Raw genomic sequence first — 15,215 nt, 5'->3', positions numbered from 1 at the left:
TCATCAACTGAGGAAGTTTCATGGTGATATCTGTTAGTTAAAATCTTTTACCCTATTCACCTGTAGTGTCTTGCAAACTGTATGGAATTTTACAATCTATATCTTAAAAGGCTGTTTTCTCAAAATGAGTTTTTTTCTCAGACTCTGAGCCAGAAATCTCCACTTCAGTAGCACTAACATATACCAAACTTTCCAGTTTCATTCCTCTCTATATTCTGATGGATTTTATAAAGGGGTTTGTTCATATATCATAAACAACATTTTATTCCTAAAAACATGGCGAATATTTTTTTTTTTTTATGGCTGTTAACAGTATTTTTTGTTTTATGGAGTGATAAAAAGAGATATCCAAAATGCCCTCTGTAAAAACCTGACTCTAATTATGTCAACAAAATAAAACAAGAATTTTGAACCTGGCTTTATCCAATGATCAGATATCTATTCTGGAAATGTATGCAAATTGCACATATTGATAAGATAATGCATCTTTTGCATATTTAAATATACATTTTCAAAACATGTAATGCAAAAAATAATAATCTCAATGCAAGTAATCAACTGGTGAAGTTTCATGGTGATATCTTTTAGATAAAAATGTTTTACCCTGTTCTTCTATAGCGTCTCCTCTTAAATTTTAGTAGAAGCACTGAAACACACAAGAGTCATGTTGAAAAGCATGATTTAATTGTTGCATAAATATTGTCTGCACAATAATAATAATAATACTCGGTAATGTGTGTACAGTAATTCTTCCGTACTTCGTTCAGTTTATAAACCTGCTTTTTTGATATTTTATACAATCTGACAAAACGTCCTCATGTCTGCCATGTTAGGCTCTTGATTTTCCTTTCAACGCCTCGGAGGTCACAGAACCTCCTGAAGAACGTCTACGGCTGGTTCATGAGGAACTGAACCAGGAGCTTGACGACGTCGTCGTTCAGACCCACCACCTCTCCGTCCTGCACGCTCTCGTACAGCCGCATGCTCTCGGTGCCCCACAGGAGGTTCTTCCTGGGGTTGTTGGCGTCCGTCTCCACGGAGAGAGCCACCGTGTTGAGCTGGTAGCAGAAGAAGGAGAAGAACTTGCCGTCTGTGATCACAGCCTGGGACACGAAGGGCCTGGTGACGTCCTCGTGGTTCCAGAAACCTGCAGAGGTGAGAGGGAAGTATGAAGCTATTTCTTCATATCAGTAAAAGTCCCTTTTAAGAAGACTAAAAACTTATATTGTATAAGCTGTGTGATGTCTCTTCCCTGTGCTGCTAACTCACCCTGGTACATGGCCTGAGCTCCCGTCCAGGCGAAGAGGCTGGTGAGTCCATTGGCTCTGAGGAAGACCTCCACCTGATCAGACTGCTGCCTCCGAGCCATCCGGTCTCTGTGGTACCGGTCGGGCACCAGGTGGAACTGAGTGTGACCGTAGCATGCCGGGTCTGGTAGCTTGGCGCCTGTTGATGAGACCGAGAGGACAGAGTTAACCGAGCACAGCTGAGAGAGGAGAGGGGTTAATGAAAAAAACAACAACATGCTTCTCATGTTTCTTCAATATTCTCTGATTGATAGTAAATCATGAAAACTGTTCTATGTAATGATGGACTGTCTTTGGGTCAGAGGTCAGAGCTGCAACGATTAGTCAGTAGAAGGAGGATTAATCAGCAGGTTAAGTCTATTTTCAAGCAAAATCTGCAAATATTTGACAGTTTCAGCTTCTCAAATGTTAGAATTTGTTGCTTCTTCTTATCTTATATTGTAGTACATTGAATATTTCTGGGTTTTAGACTGCTGGTCAAACAAAACAAGACATGAGAAAGTGTGATGCCCATTTCGTTCACAGTGACCTTGACCATTGACCACCAAAATCTAATCAGTTCATCCTTGAGTCCAAGTGGATGTTTATGCCAAAAAAACTGCTCCCCCGGGCGCTGTATAGTAGCTGCCCACTGCTCCTCATATACACTAGGATGGATTAAATGCAGTAGCTAAAATGTGACTGTGTGTTGTGCTATGTACAACATGTGACAATAAAATTGGATTTACATTTACAAAAAAAGTAACTGATTAATGGAGGAAAGCGTTGGTAGATTTATTGATAATGAAAATAATCATTTGTTGCAGCTCTAAGAAAGATTTTCTGCTGCTGCTGCATATTAAGGAACGTGTTATTGATCTTTTGAATTGGTATAGCACTTAACTTGGAACGTATGGTATACAAGAAAACAAAAAGTCTACAAAAAGGCTACAGTTGTTTGTATTAATACACTATATTAGACCAGTGGAAATGCTAAGAGCAAAACACCAAACTATTGTTTATTTTGAGTAACAGTGTACCTCAATAAACAAGAAAAACAACCATCTCATAGACTAGGAGTTGGACGAAATGACTGTTATTCAGGTTGGACTTTTTGCAGTTGACTGACTGAACAGCTGCATGCTGGCGCCCCCTAGTGGCAGCAAGAGATAACTGAATAATGAGGATTCAACTTGTATACCTCAACATACAACATGCTCAATTTATGTTCTTGTAGCTACTGCAAAATCATGTAATCTGGATGAAGTTACGACCCAGTGGACGTGACAGCTCTGTTGTGTTACCTGTAAAGATGTTGTTGTCGTACTGCCTTCTGAACATAGGCATCAGGTTGGGAGCGTACTTGACCTCGGGAACTTCAGCTGCATACGAGGCCTCCAGCGGGGTGAACTAAGAGGAATTAAAACGACAAAGTGATGAGAACAAAATCACATGAATGCTTGACATTAAATGGAAACTATTAATGATAATTTCAGTCTCTAATGTGTCACAGAAGTGTGTGAAGTTCAAGTTTTGTAACATTTTATAACATCTTTCAGTGTTTGTTTGTTTAAATGATTTGTGTCCTTCAATGTTGTGCAATGATTTGCTTTGAGATACTTTAGTTTTGTCATGTATGAAAACCCAACAGTGGAATTAAATACTGTATATAAAACAGTAATTTTTAATGCATAAATTCCCAGGTCTGAGGATGATTGTCTACCTGTGGCAGTTGTTGGGTTATCCTGATCTGACTGTGCGGTTTGTCATCGATCTGGAACCTGGTTGGCTCTAGATGGCGTCTCCGGTGCCCCCTTGGGATGATCCTGTCTCCTCTCCTCCAGTAAAAGTTAACCTGAGGATCAATATCTGATAAAGAAATACAAAAAAATATGACTTACAGAGGTCAAACAGTCGTGTCTGTGAAATAATCATGTACTGTAATACTGCTATTATATGGTAGTTTCTGGAGTATCAAAATGTACTTAAAGCTGGCACTGAGTGTCTAGTCACATTTGTATTGTTGTTAACTTATTATTTGCTCAGTTCTTTATTTAAATCATACATTTGCCACTGTTAGACTGTATTTCATTTGAGCAAAGTTCTCAGCTGCTTGTGTTTAAACACATTTGAGAGGTTTGGCTTTTTTGTTTAATGGAAAAAAAACAACATGTTTTTATTCCTCAAAAGTGAGACATTGTATCAGGTATCATATCGGCAAAACATGTTAAACAATACATGTCTTTAGTGAGGTGAAACAAATTTATTTCAGAACTTATTAAACGGGTTTTATTAAATGAAATATGGATGCAACTAGCCTAATTATTATTTTCATTATTGTTTAATGATTTCTTGATTAGAACAAATAATTTTTTCTAGTAAAACTAAAATGTGAAAAGTGAACGACAAAATCCAGAGCGACCAAGAAAAATGACTTTTTTGAGATGATTACACCAGCAAATGTTTGGCATTTTGCTTGATAAATTACTTAATGGTTAATTGATAAGCAAGTAGTTGTTATGCAACTTTCTATTGATAGACTAAATGACTTGTCTCGTCAACACCAAAGTGAAATTTTGAGTTAATGTGTTCTCCAAACTATCAACAATCAAGTCACATAAATAGATTTTATTTTATTTTATTGTTTTAAATGTATTTTTTTCTAACTTGTGTATTTTCTTTTTACTTATATATCTATTTTCTGTATATAATATGTTTTCCCTGTATCTATACTGGCTTATTTTATATTAATATTAGGTTTGTTTCTTTGTACCGAGAATGTTATTATTGGGGATGTTTGTGAATGTTTGTTCTGTTGTTTCAAAATGAACAAAAAAACAATAAATATAATATTGAAAAAAAAAACAATCAAGTCACATTATTGATGTAGAGGTGTTGAGTCAAAAATATCAATAACCTGCTTTATTTGATCAGTAAAAATTTTAAAAAAAATGTTTAGTTTACTCGTCCATATATGAAACTAACCTGTGAAATTCACAATATTATTACAAATGTATATTTTAAGAGGCACAAAGGCCTGTAAATGATGGTTTATTTGTGCCAAAGGCTAAATCCTGCACAGTTTGACAGGTACCAAACCAGTGCTCCATACCCAGACTGGAGAGCTGCAGCAGTGGGTTGTATTGGACCATACTGTAGGTGAGTCCAGTCACCAGGTTCCTCAGAAAAGGTCCAACCAGCTGCTCCTGCTCTCTGTACAGGAAAGTCTTGCGTTTCTTGATGTGCCAGTGCTCCTGAAGAATCACACGAGTGACCAAGGACCGGATGTCCCTGAACGCATCATCATCAAGTACTGCAGCTGGAGCTCCATCCTCCTTCTCCTCCTCTCCGCTCGTCTTCTCCGGACTGAAGGTGTATTTCTCGGGTAAACCCGGGATGTATGCGGTCTTGGTGAAGTGCTGGTACCACCTGTCTGCGTTCCGAGCAAAAGTCTGAGGATAAACCACGAATTTCATCCGCTGGATGTGAGTGATGAGGGAGAGTTTCTCCTCCACGGTGGAGCCGCAGATCTTCTGAACCTGCTCCGCTACCTGTCGACACCGGGCGGACTTACTCTTAGCCGTGAGAGAGGGCACGATGGGGGGGTACGCGGGCTCCTTCACCGCAGCATCAGTGTGAGCTCCAAGCCGCTGGTGTCTTAACGGAGGAAGGTTTCTAGGGAACAGCAAGGGCAACCGTTTGAGGGTCGCCATGTTTCTTGTCTTCTTCTTCTTCGTTGGGAGTTTTACAGCGGTTGCAACTTTGTGGTGCATTACCGCCACCAACTGGTCTGGAGTGTTCATCAGTGTTCTTACTACTCATTAGTTTTACTACTAAAGAAAATAATAATAATGCTGAAATAAAATAATACAAAATATATCATATTGTACAACACCTCTCTAGGGAGGACGGTCTGCAGAACAGATAATAATGCACACAGTGCACTTTCCTAGACTAAGCTACTGGAGTTACCCTGCACTATACAGTCTCTTCTGCACTATACTCATTTTTAACAGTCTCTTCTGCTCTATACTCATTTTTAACAGTCTCTTCTGCACTATACTCATTTTTAACAGTCTCTTCTGCACTATATTCATTTTTAACAGTCTCTTCTGCACTATACTCATTTTTAACAGTCTCTTCTGCACTATACTCATTTTTAACAGTCTTTTCTGCTCTATACTCATTTTTAACAGTCTCTTCTGCTCTATACTCATTTTTAACAGTCTCTTCTGCACTATATTCATTTTTAACAGTCTTTTCTGCACTATACTCATTTTTAACAGTCTTTTCTGCACTATACTCACTTTTTAACAGTCTCTTCTGCACTATACTCACTTTTAACAGTCTCTTCTGCACTATACTCATCTTTAACAGTCTCTTCTGCACTATACTCATTTTTAACAGTCTCTTCTGCACTATACTCATTTTTAACAGTCTCTTCTGCTCTATACTCATTTTTAACAGTCTCTTCTGCACTATACTCATTTTTAACAGTCTCTTCTGCTCTATACTCATTTTTAACAGTCTCTTCTGCTCTATACTCATTTTTAACAGTCTCTTCTGCACTATACTCATTTTTAACAGTCTCTTCTGCTCTATACTCATTTTTAACAGTCTCTTCTGCACTATACTCATTTTTAACAGTCTTTTCTGCACTATACTCATCTTTAACAGTCTTTTCTGCACTATATTCACTTTTTAACAATCTCTTCTGCACTATACTCACTTTTAACAGTCTCTTCTGCACTATACTCATTTTTAACAGTCTCTTCTGCACTATACTCATTTTTAACAGTCTCTTCTGCTCTATACTCATTTTTAACAGTCTCTTCTGCACTATACTCATTTTTAACAGTCTCTTCTGCTCTATACTCATTTTTAACAGTCTCTTCTGCTCTATACTCATTTTTAACAGTCTCTTCTGCACTATACTCATTTTTAACAGTCTCTTCTGCTCTATACTCATTTTTAACAGTCTCTTCTGCACTATACTCATTTTTAACAGTCTTTTCTGCACTATACTCATCTTTAACAGTCTTTTCTGCACTATATTCACTTTTTAACAATCTCTTCTGCACTATACTCACTTTTAACAGTCTCTTCTGCACTATACTCATTTTTAACAGTCTCTTCTGCACTATACTCATTTTTAACAGTCTCTTCTGCACTATACTCTTTTTTAACAGTCTCTTCTGCACTATACTCACTTTTAACAGTCTCTTCTGCACTATACTCATTTTTAACAGTCTCTTCTGCACTATACTCATTTTTAACAGTCTCTTCTGCACTATACTCATTTTTAACAGTCTCTTCTGCACTATACTCACTTTTAACAGTCTCTTCTGCACTATACTCATTTTTAACAGTCTCTTCTGCACTATACTCATTTTTAACAGTCTTTTCTGCACTATACTCATCTTTAACAGTCTTTTCTGCACTATATTCACTTTTTAACAATCTCTTCTGCACTATACTCACTTTTAACAGTCTCTTCTGCACTATACTCATTTTTAACAGTCTCTTCTGCACTATACTCATTTTTAACAGTCTCTTCTGCTCTATACTCATTTTTAACAGTCTCTTCTGCTCTATACTCATTTTTAACAGTCTCTTCTGCACTATACTCATTTTTAACAGTCTCTTCTGCACTATACTCATTTTTAACAGTCTCTTCTGCACTATACTCATTTTTAACAGTCTCTTCTGCACTATACTCACTTTTTAACAGTCTCTTCTGCACTATATTCACTTTTTAACAGTCTCTTCTGCACTATATTCATTTTTAACAGTCTCTTCTGCACTATACTCATTTTTAACAGTCTCTTCTGCACTATATTCACTTTTTAACAGTCTCTTCTGCACTATACTCACTTTTAACAGTCTCTTCTGCACTATATTCACTTTTTAACAGTCTCTTCTGCACTATACTCATTTTTAACAGTCTCTTCTGCACTATATTCATTTTTAACAGTCTCTTCTGCACTATATTCACTTTTTAACAGTCTCTTCTGCACTATACTCATTTTTTAACAGTCTCTTCTGCACTATATTCACTTTTTAACAGTCTCTTCTGCACTATACTCATTTTTAACAGTCTCTTCTGCACTATATTCACTTTTTAACAGTCTCTTCTGCACTATACTCATTTTTAACAGTCTCTTCTGCACTATATTCACTTTTTAACAGTCTCTTCTGCACTATACTCATTTTTAACAGTCTCTTCTGCACTATATTCACTTTTTAACAGTCTCTTCTGCACTATACTCATTTTTAACAGTCTCTTCTGCACTATATTCATTTTTAACAGTCTCTTCTGCACTATATTCACTTTTTAACAGTCTCTTCTGCACTATACTCATTTTTAACAGTCTCTTCTGCACTATACTCATTTTTAACAGTCTCTTCTGCACTATACTCTTTTTTAACAGTCTCTTCTGCACTATACTCACTTTTAACAGTCTCTTCTGCACTATACTCATTTTTAACAGTCTCTTCTGCACTATACTCATTTTTAACAGTCTCTTCTGCACTATACTCATTTTTAACAGTCTCTTCTGCACTATACTCACTTTTAACAGTCTCTTCTGCACTATACTCATTTTTAACAGTCTCTTCTGCACTATACTCATTTTTAACAGTCTTTTCTGCACTATACTCATCTTTAACAGTCTTTTCTGCACTATATTCACTTTTTAACAATCTCTTCTGCACTATACTCACTTTTAACAGTCTCTTCTGCACTATACTCATTTTTAACAGTCTCTTCTGCACTATACTCATTTTTAACAGTCTCTTCTGCTCTATACTCATTTTTAACAGTCTCTTCTGCTCTATACTCATTTTTAACAGTCTCTTCTGCACTATACTCATTTTTAACAGTCTCTTCTGCACTATATTCACTTTTTAACAGTCTCTTCTGCACTATATTCATTTTTAACAGTCTCTTCTGCACTATACTCATTTTTAACAGTCTCTTCTGCACTATATTCACTTTTTAACAGTCTCTTCTGCACTATACTCATTTTTAACAGTCTCTTCTGCACTATATTCACTTTTTAACAGTCTCTTCTGCACTATACTCATTTTTAACAGTCTCTTCTGCACTATATTCATTTTTAACAGTCTCTTCTGCACTATATTCACTTTTTAACAGTCTCTTCTGCACTATACTCATTTTTTAACAGTCTCTTCTGCACTATATTCACTTTTTAACAGTCTCTTCTGCACTATACTCATTTGTAACAGTCTCTTCTGCACTATACTCATTTTTAACAGTCTCTTCTGCACTATACTCATTTTTAACAGTCTCTTCTGCACTATATTCACTTTTTAACAGTCTCTTCTGCACTATACTCATTTTTAACAGTCTCTTCTGCACTATATTCACTTTTTAACAGTCTCTTCTGCACTATACTCATTTTTAACAGTCTTTTCTGCACTATATTCACTTTTTAACAGTCTCTTCTGCACTATATTCACTTTTTAACAGTCTCTTCTGCACTATATTCACTTTTTAACAGTCTTTTCTGCACTGTATTCACTTTTAACAGTTTTCTTCATCTCCTTGTAATTTTATATCTGGTATATTTTTTTTTGTGCTTTGCACTACTAACTTTTTTACTGCCTTTTTACTAACATGTTTTGCACTATGGAATTGTGATGCTGTAAACTTGAATTTCCCTTGGGATCAATAAAGTTATTATCTATCTATCTATCTATCTATCCATCTGTATGTATACATATATATACACAAATAGTGTCATATTCTCTCTATCAAATTTGTTCTCCTGAGTATGAATTCAACTTGTTCTTCAGTTGACATCAGAGCCATCAGTCTCCCACCACAGCGCCCCCTACTGCACGAAAACTCATAATACAATATAATTATCATATTCGACAGTATTTCAGTTGTCTATAGATCAATTCCCATACATGAACTGAGTATTGTAAAACGAATTATTCTAATTTAGTTCAGTTTAAGGCAATATTATATGTGTATAGAGCTATTGTTTGCATCATAGTTAGCAGCACAGAACGTTGGCGCTCTTGAAGCGACCCTCGTGCGCATTTAAAAAAAAAAAAAAATGCCCCCTTTGGATGCACTCAAAAATGTCGGAAGTTTGTTTGAAACACAACATTATCATACAAATAATGAGACTTTGATAGCGTAAATATACACCACCAGGTGTGAAATTTGGAGACGATGAGCAATTAAGTCATGTCTAACAATTTATGGGGGGAAAGTTGACTTTTATGGCCAGTAAATTATGTTATACTTGCATTTTCGCACCTGAGACGCGTTTTTACGTGTGATCCCAACAATATTAATAAAATATTACACACATATATGCCCTTATCTACCCCAAAACCACTATATGAATAGATTTATTGTAAACAACAACTTTATACTTCTCTAACGGGATGTCGTTTCCCGGTATCCTACTGTAAACGGAGACCTGTCGTATTCAGAACAGGGAGTACATGAAGGCACCATCAATGCCTCCTTTGGACGCACTCAAAAATGTCGGAAGTTTGAAAAAACCACAACATTATCATGAAAATAACAAGACTTTGGTAACGTAAATGTACACCATCAGGCGTAAAATTTGGAGACGATGAGCAATAAAGTCATGTCTAACAATTTATGAGTAAAAATTCAACTTTTTTGGCCAGTAAATTATGTTATACTTGCATTTCGCAGCTGAGACGCGTTTTTACGTCTGATCCCAGCAATATTCATAAAATTATACATACATAAATGCCCCTATATACTCCCAAACCACTATATGAATAGATTTATTGTAAACAACAACTTTATACTTCTCTAACGGGATGTCGTTTCCCGGTATCCTACTGTAAACGGTGACCTGTCGTATTCAGAACAGGGAGTACATGAAGGCACCATCAATGCCTCCTTTGGACGCACTAAAAAATGTCGGAATTTTGAAAGAACCACAACATTATCATGAAAATAACAAGACTTTGGTAACGTAAATGTACACCACCAGGCGTAAAATTTGGAGACGATGAGCAATAAAGTCATGTCTAACAATTTATGAGTAAAAATTTAACTTTTTTGGCCAGTAAATTATGTTATACTTGCATTTCGCAGCTGAGACGCGTTTTTACGTCTGATCCCAGCAATATTCATAAAATTATACATACATAAATGCCCCTATATACCCCCAAACCACTATATGAATAGATTTATTGTAAATAACAACTTTATACTTTTCTAACAGGGTGTCGTTTCCCGGTATCCTACTGTAAACGGAGAGTACAGAGAGTACATGAAGGCACCATCAGCGTGCAGTACAGAGCTGTCATAAACAGCTGCAGGACTTTTGCAGCGTTGTGTCGACAAAAACAGGATAAACTCTGACATATTTACGTCGGAAATACTTTATTAGCCACTTAGCTAGTTATGTATTTTCGACAGATTCTGCGGACACAGTTAATCGGGACCAGAACGGCTCACTTCAACCGTTTGCATCGTTTTTGTGGAGCCCAGGTAGCTGCTCTAAACATAACTAGTCTTATTCTCATATACAGTCTCTTTTCTTTAAGTGCAGCTGAGCATGTTGACAACAACTGTCCTACCAGCTCTGGTGGTGGTGGGGAACCTGCAGTGCTCCACCACCAAGAGGTTTGCTTATTGTGCACCCTCATAAATTGGATTTGATTATATGCTGGCAGCAGTTTCCAGCAGTTTCCAGCTGTTATTGATGTGTCTGTCTGACCCCACAGAGACCAATGTGCACCAGAAGTGACGAGGTGAAGTTGGCAGAGGAGGCCAGCAAGAAGTATGGCTCCCCAGCTCCAACCATCTTCTCCAAAGTCATTGACAAAAGCATCCCTGCAGATATCATTTATGAAGATGAGAAGGTAAACAAACCAAACCTCTTCATAACATGGTATCTCATTTGGTCCACTGTTCCACGTGGAAGGTGAGAGATGAACACAACATATGATGCAATTCATTCAACACTTAACATCTATGTTGTTTTTCTTCTGTGTGTTATTATCAGTGTTTGGCATTCAGGGATATCAGCCCACAGGCCCCAGTTCACTTCCTGGTTATTCCAAGGGTTCCTATTCCCAGAATAAGTGAGGCCAAAGATGATGATGCTGAGGTGAGTCCGTCCATCCAATCCATTTTCTTTAAAGGTCCCATATCATGCTCATTTTCAGGTTCATATTTGTATTTTGTGTTTCTACTAGAACATGTTTACATGCTGTAATGTTCAAAAAAACTTTTATTTTCCTCATACTGTCGGCCTGAGTATACCTGTATTTACCCTCTGTCTGAAACGCTCCGTTTTAGTGTATTTCGATGGAATTGTGACGAAATTGCGTTGCTAGACAACAGCTTGGGTCCATGTGTACTTCCTGTCAGCTGATGACATTCACATACACTGCAGCAGGAAATAAATTGGGACACATTTAGAATTTTTTATGTTTAAATCTGTGTAAAGGGTCTAAATATTGTATATTTGTGACATCACAAATGGGCAGAAATCCTGACAGCTTGTTTCAAATACAGAGTTTCTTAATATGGGCTGTGTGTATATCCCTGTGGATTGAGCGTTTCAATACTTTCACAGTATTTATATATGACTTAAGCCTGCTTTATAATAAAAAAAAACATGAAAATCTCTCTTTTTTATAATATGGGACCTTTAACTCACTGATCCTGTTCAGGGGTTGTGAGGTGTGAGATTAGGTGAACGACATGACAAGCACATTCCCATACATACACTAACAGTTCACCCATGTGTTGCATTGTTGCACATATCTATCCATTAATCTGCTGCTATAACAGCCTCCACTGTTCGGAGAAGGGGTTTCTGCAAGATTCAGAAGCCTGGCTGCAGGGATTTGTTCCCATACCACCCACAAGAGTGTTAGTGAGGTCGGACACTGATGTTGGGCACAAAGGTGTTGGATGGGGTCGATGTCGGGGCTCTGCACAGGCCGGTCAAATGCTTACACCAAACTTAGAAAAGCATCTCTTCATGGACTTTGTTGCCGCAAACTTGGAACTTACTTACTTACTTTACTTTAGACTTTAATTGTCCTCCCATTGGCCCGGTTAAGCACACCATGATCTAAAATATACATTTATGTTGCATTAAGTTTCCCTTAATTTAAACTAGGGCTGTCAATCGATTGAAATAGTGAATCAAAGTGTACCTTAAAGGGAGATTTGTCAAGTATTTAATACTCTCATCAACATGGGAGTGGGCAAATATGTAGTGGGCTGCTTTATGCAAATGAATGTACTGTACATACAGTATTTATTATTGGAAATCAATTAACAACACAAAATAATGACAAATGTTGTCCAGAAACCCTCACAGGTACTGCATTTAGCATAAAAATATGCTCAAATCATAACATGGCAAACTGCAGCCCAAAAGGCAACAACAGCTGTCAGTGTGTCAGTGTGCTGACTTGACTATGACTTGCCCAAAAACTGCATGTGATTATCATAAAGTGGGCATGTCTGTAAAGGGGAGACTCGTGGGTACCCAGAGAACCCATTTCCATTCACATATCTTGAGGTCAGAGGTCCTTAGAAAAGTTTTCCCTCGCCAAAATTTAGCGTAGGTTTGGAGTGTTATTTAACCTCCTTTGCGACAAGCTAAAGTTGGTACCAGTGGATTCTTCAGGTTTTCTAGTTTCATATGATGCCAGTATCTTCACTCTAGCTTTAAAGCAGCTCGCTACAAACTAAAAGTTGCTTTAATGCGTTAAAGAAATTAGTGGTGTTAAAACTAATTTGTGTTAACGCATTACTATCTTCTTAACTTTGATAGCCCTAATTTAAACTAAGGGGCCTTCACCAATCCATTAAGAATATAGCCCCAGAGAAGAAGTAAACAAACGTGTGACAGCCAGGTATGTAAATGTACTATCGGCCAAGTAGCGATGTGTACCTGCAGCACTTTTTCTTATCACCTAATTTGCATTTCTGTGGACTGTTGTAGTTGAAAATCCTCAAACAAACACTGGGAGGACCTCCACACAGCAAGCTCACGGTTTACGCCCAGGACTACTTGTTGTACACATAAAATATATTTGCTGTTACTGTCGCCGTATGCAGCCTTCAGGACATATATTCACACTGAGCAGAGGAACAGGAGCATTTTGTTCTCACAACTTGAAACCATCTAATATCATCAGTACGTAGGAATTTAAAATGAGATCAGTTGCAGCTAATGTTTTCTGAGAGGAATTGATAGTACTGGAGGGCATACAAATTGTAATATTACATACGCAGTCAGTGACCACAGTCCAAAATCTAATATCTGATAGTATAGCAAGACCATTTTTTTATGTAGCACATTTCATTAAAGGTAAATTCAGCATGCCAACCACAAGGGATCAAGTCCAATGTGGGTCCTTTGCCACAAAATGTCCTCTATGACCAGTCACACTCGAAATTTTAATCTTTGAAAAGCCAATTATCATAGAATAATGTGCACACATGAAATGAAAATCAACAGCTCTCTTCTTTTTTCCACTTTCAGCTGTTAGGACATCTGTTGGTTGTTGCCAAAAATGTGGCGAAGCAGGAATCTTTAAAAGAAGGATACAGAGTGGGTAAGTTGTTACAGATATTGTTTTATATTCATATACAGTGTGTGAAAATGCAGGCTCTTTATTGACTTGCATACTGAATTGTGGGTATTTTCCTGCCGCCTGTAGTGATCAACGACGGAAAGCACGGTGCTCAGTCAGTTTACCACCTTCACCTCCACGTCCTGGGAGGAAGACAGATGTCGTGGCCACCAGGATAATGGTTTCATATGTCTGTTCGTCTTTTCTGTCTTTTCAGGCTACTTTCATGTGTTTAATCCCACGAGCATGACATGATATATATGACGGGTGTAGATCATAATCTCTGTAATCTGTACAAAAACTAACTTCACCACATACAAACATATGACGTGTAAATATGTTGATTTTGACAAATGTAAAAATGAAGACATTATGTTTGATATGGCTGCAAATAAAGACAGTATTTCTAATATGGAAAGCTGAAAACTCAACTCAGTTCTTTAATCTGACATCGTCTAGCATCTGTGAGCAGATAATACAGATAATACGACTACAAATACAATGAGGAGTTTAATCTAGACAGCAATAGTCAAAGAATATCAGGGAATTTTAATCAGTGAAACCGATTTTACATCTTGTTTTTTTGCACATGTTCGAAATAGATTTTCTGCTCACTTTCTAATCATGTGGAGAAAAAAAAATCAAAATCAAAAAAATCAAAAAGGTGGAACTAAATCTCAAAATCACATTACCACATCAATAATTTATTAAAAACATAATTAAAACGAGACAAAAAATAAATGTCAAAAAATTGAATAAAAATGTAAAACTAAAAAAATTGTAATATGTATTTATTCATTTAGTAGCAGTGATGAATGTAATTAAGTGCATTTACTCAAATGCTGTACTTAAGTACAATTTTGAGGTACTTTACTTGAGTATTTCCATTTTATGCTTTTACTCCACTACATTTTGGAGCCAAATATTGTACTTTTTACCCGACTACATTTATTTACATATACCAAATTATTAAGTATGACATATTATTATAGGTTAACTAACCAACAGTATATGAGGTAATAAAGATTAGCTCCACCGTTACCAGCTGCAACATTAAAGTGATGAATACATTAATATATCAATATTTATAATCCAGTAATATAATTTGTGATATTCTGAATTTTTTACTTTTGGTACCTAGAGTATATTTTGATGCTAATACTTTTGTACTTTTACACATACAGTTTAATACAAACAAGAAAAAAAAGTCTAATAATAATAATAATAAATCAATACATATAAATAACCAAAGAAAAAAGAAAATTATAATAATAATACCATGACAATAAATAACCAACCCTT

The 15,215-nt window shown here is 36.6% G+C and overlaps 2 protein-coding genes across 4 annotated transcripts; one reads left to right on the top strand and one right to left on the bottom strand.

The window, feature by feature from the left end:
- Positions 1-662: 662 nt before the first annotated feature.
- Positions 663-5,064, bottom strand: mrps30 (mitochondrial ribosomal protein S30). Its single transcript, XM_037778683.1, has 5 exons — positions 4,399-5,064; positions 3,010-3,155; positions 2,591-2,696; positions 1,270-1,446; positions 663-1,147 (listed from the first exon to the last, which is right to left on the bottom strand). The coding sequence occupies exons 1-5, from the start codon at positions 5,057-5,059 to the stop codon at positions 888-890; spliced, it is 1,350 nt and encodes a 449-aa protein (XP_037634611.1). The 5' UTR covers positions 5,060-5,064; the 3' UTR covers positions 663-887.
- hint2 (histidine triad nucleotide binding protein 2) lies at positions 4,531-14,344 on the top strand. Of its 3 annotated transcripts, none has more exons than XM_037778688.1 (5): positions 4,531-4,671; positions 11,037-11,174; positions 11,318-11,422; positions 13,823-13,895; positions 14,001-14,344. In XM_037778688.1, exons 2-5 carry the CDS (start codon positions 11,043-11,045, stop codon positions 14,090-14,092), a joined length of 402 nt encoding a protein of 133 aa, XP_037634616.1. In that variant the 5' UTR covers positions 4,531-4,671; positions 11,037-11,042; the 3' UTR covers positions 14,093-14,344. The 3 variants fall into 3 exon arrangements, with proteins under 3 accessions (XP_037634616.1, XP_037634614.1, XP_037634615.1); XM_037778686.1 differs by lacking the exon at positions 4,531-4,671 and adding an exon at positions 10,591-10,935; XM_037778687.1 differs by lacking the exon at positions 4,531-4,671 and adding an exon at positions 10,596-10,800.
- Positions 14,345-15,215: the final 871 nt, after the last annotated feature.

This window comes from Sebastes umbrosus, chromosome 8, assembly GCF_015220745.1.
Source record: "Sebastes umbrosus isolate fSebUmb1 chromosome 8, fSebUmb1.pri, whole genome shotgun sequence".
In the NCBI taxonomy this organism is placed as follows: Eukaryota; Metazoa; Chordata; class Actinopteri; order Perciformes; family Sebastidae; genus Sebastes; species Sebastes umbrosus.
Note: the sequence above shows the minus strand (reverse complement) of the source record. Positions and strands in the feature narration are given on the sequence as shown.

Bases quoted from the DNA above. Each gene is read 5' to 3' on its own strand.
- mrps30 (XM_037778683.1), bottom strand. From the start codon at position 5,059: ATGCACCACAAAGTTGCAACCGCTGTAAAACTCCCAACGAAGAAGAAG. The intron at 2,697-3,009 runs GTAGACAATCAT...AATTCCTCTTAG, and splicing joins TAACCCAACAACTGCCACAG to TTCACCCCGCTGGAGGCCTC. The intron at 1,148-1,269 runs GTGAGTTAGCAG...TCACCTCTGCAG, and splicing joins AGCTCAGGCCATGTACCAGG to GTTTCTGGAACCACGAGGAC.
- hint2 (XM_037778686.1), top strand. From the start codon at position 10,714: ATGTATTTTCGACAGATTCTGCGGACACAGTTAATCGGGACCAGAACG. The intron at 10,936-11,036 runs GTTTGCTTATTG...CTGACCCCACAG, and splicing joins CAGTGCTCCACCACCAAGAG to AGACCAATGTGCACCAGAAG. The intron at 11,423-13,822 runs GTGAGTCCGTCC...TTCCACTTTCAG, and splicing joins CCAAAGATGATGATGCTGAG to CTGTTAGGACATCTGTTGGT.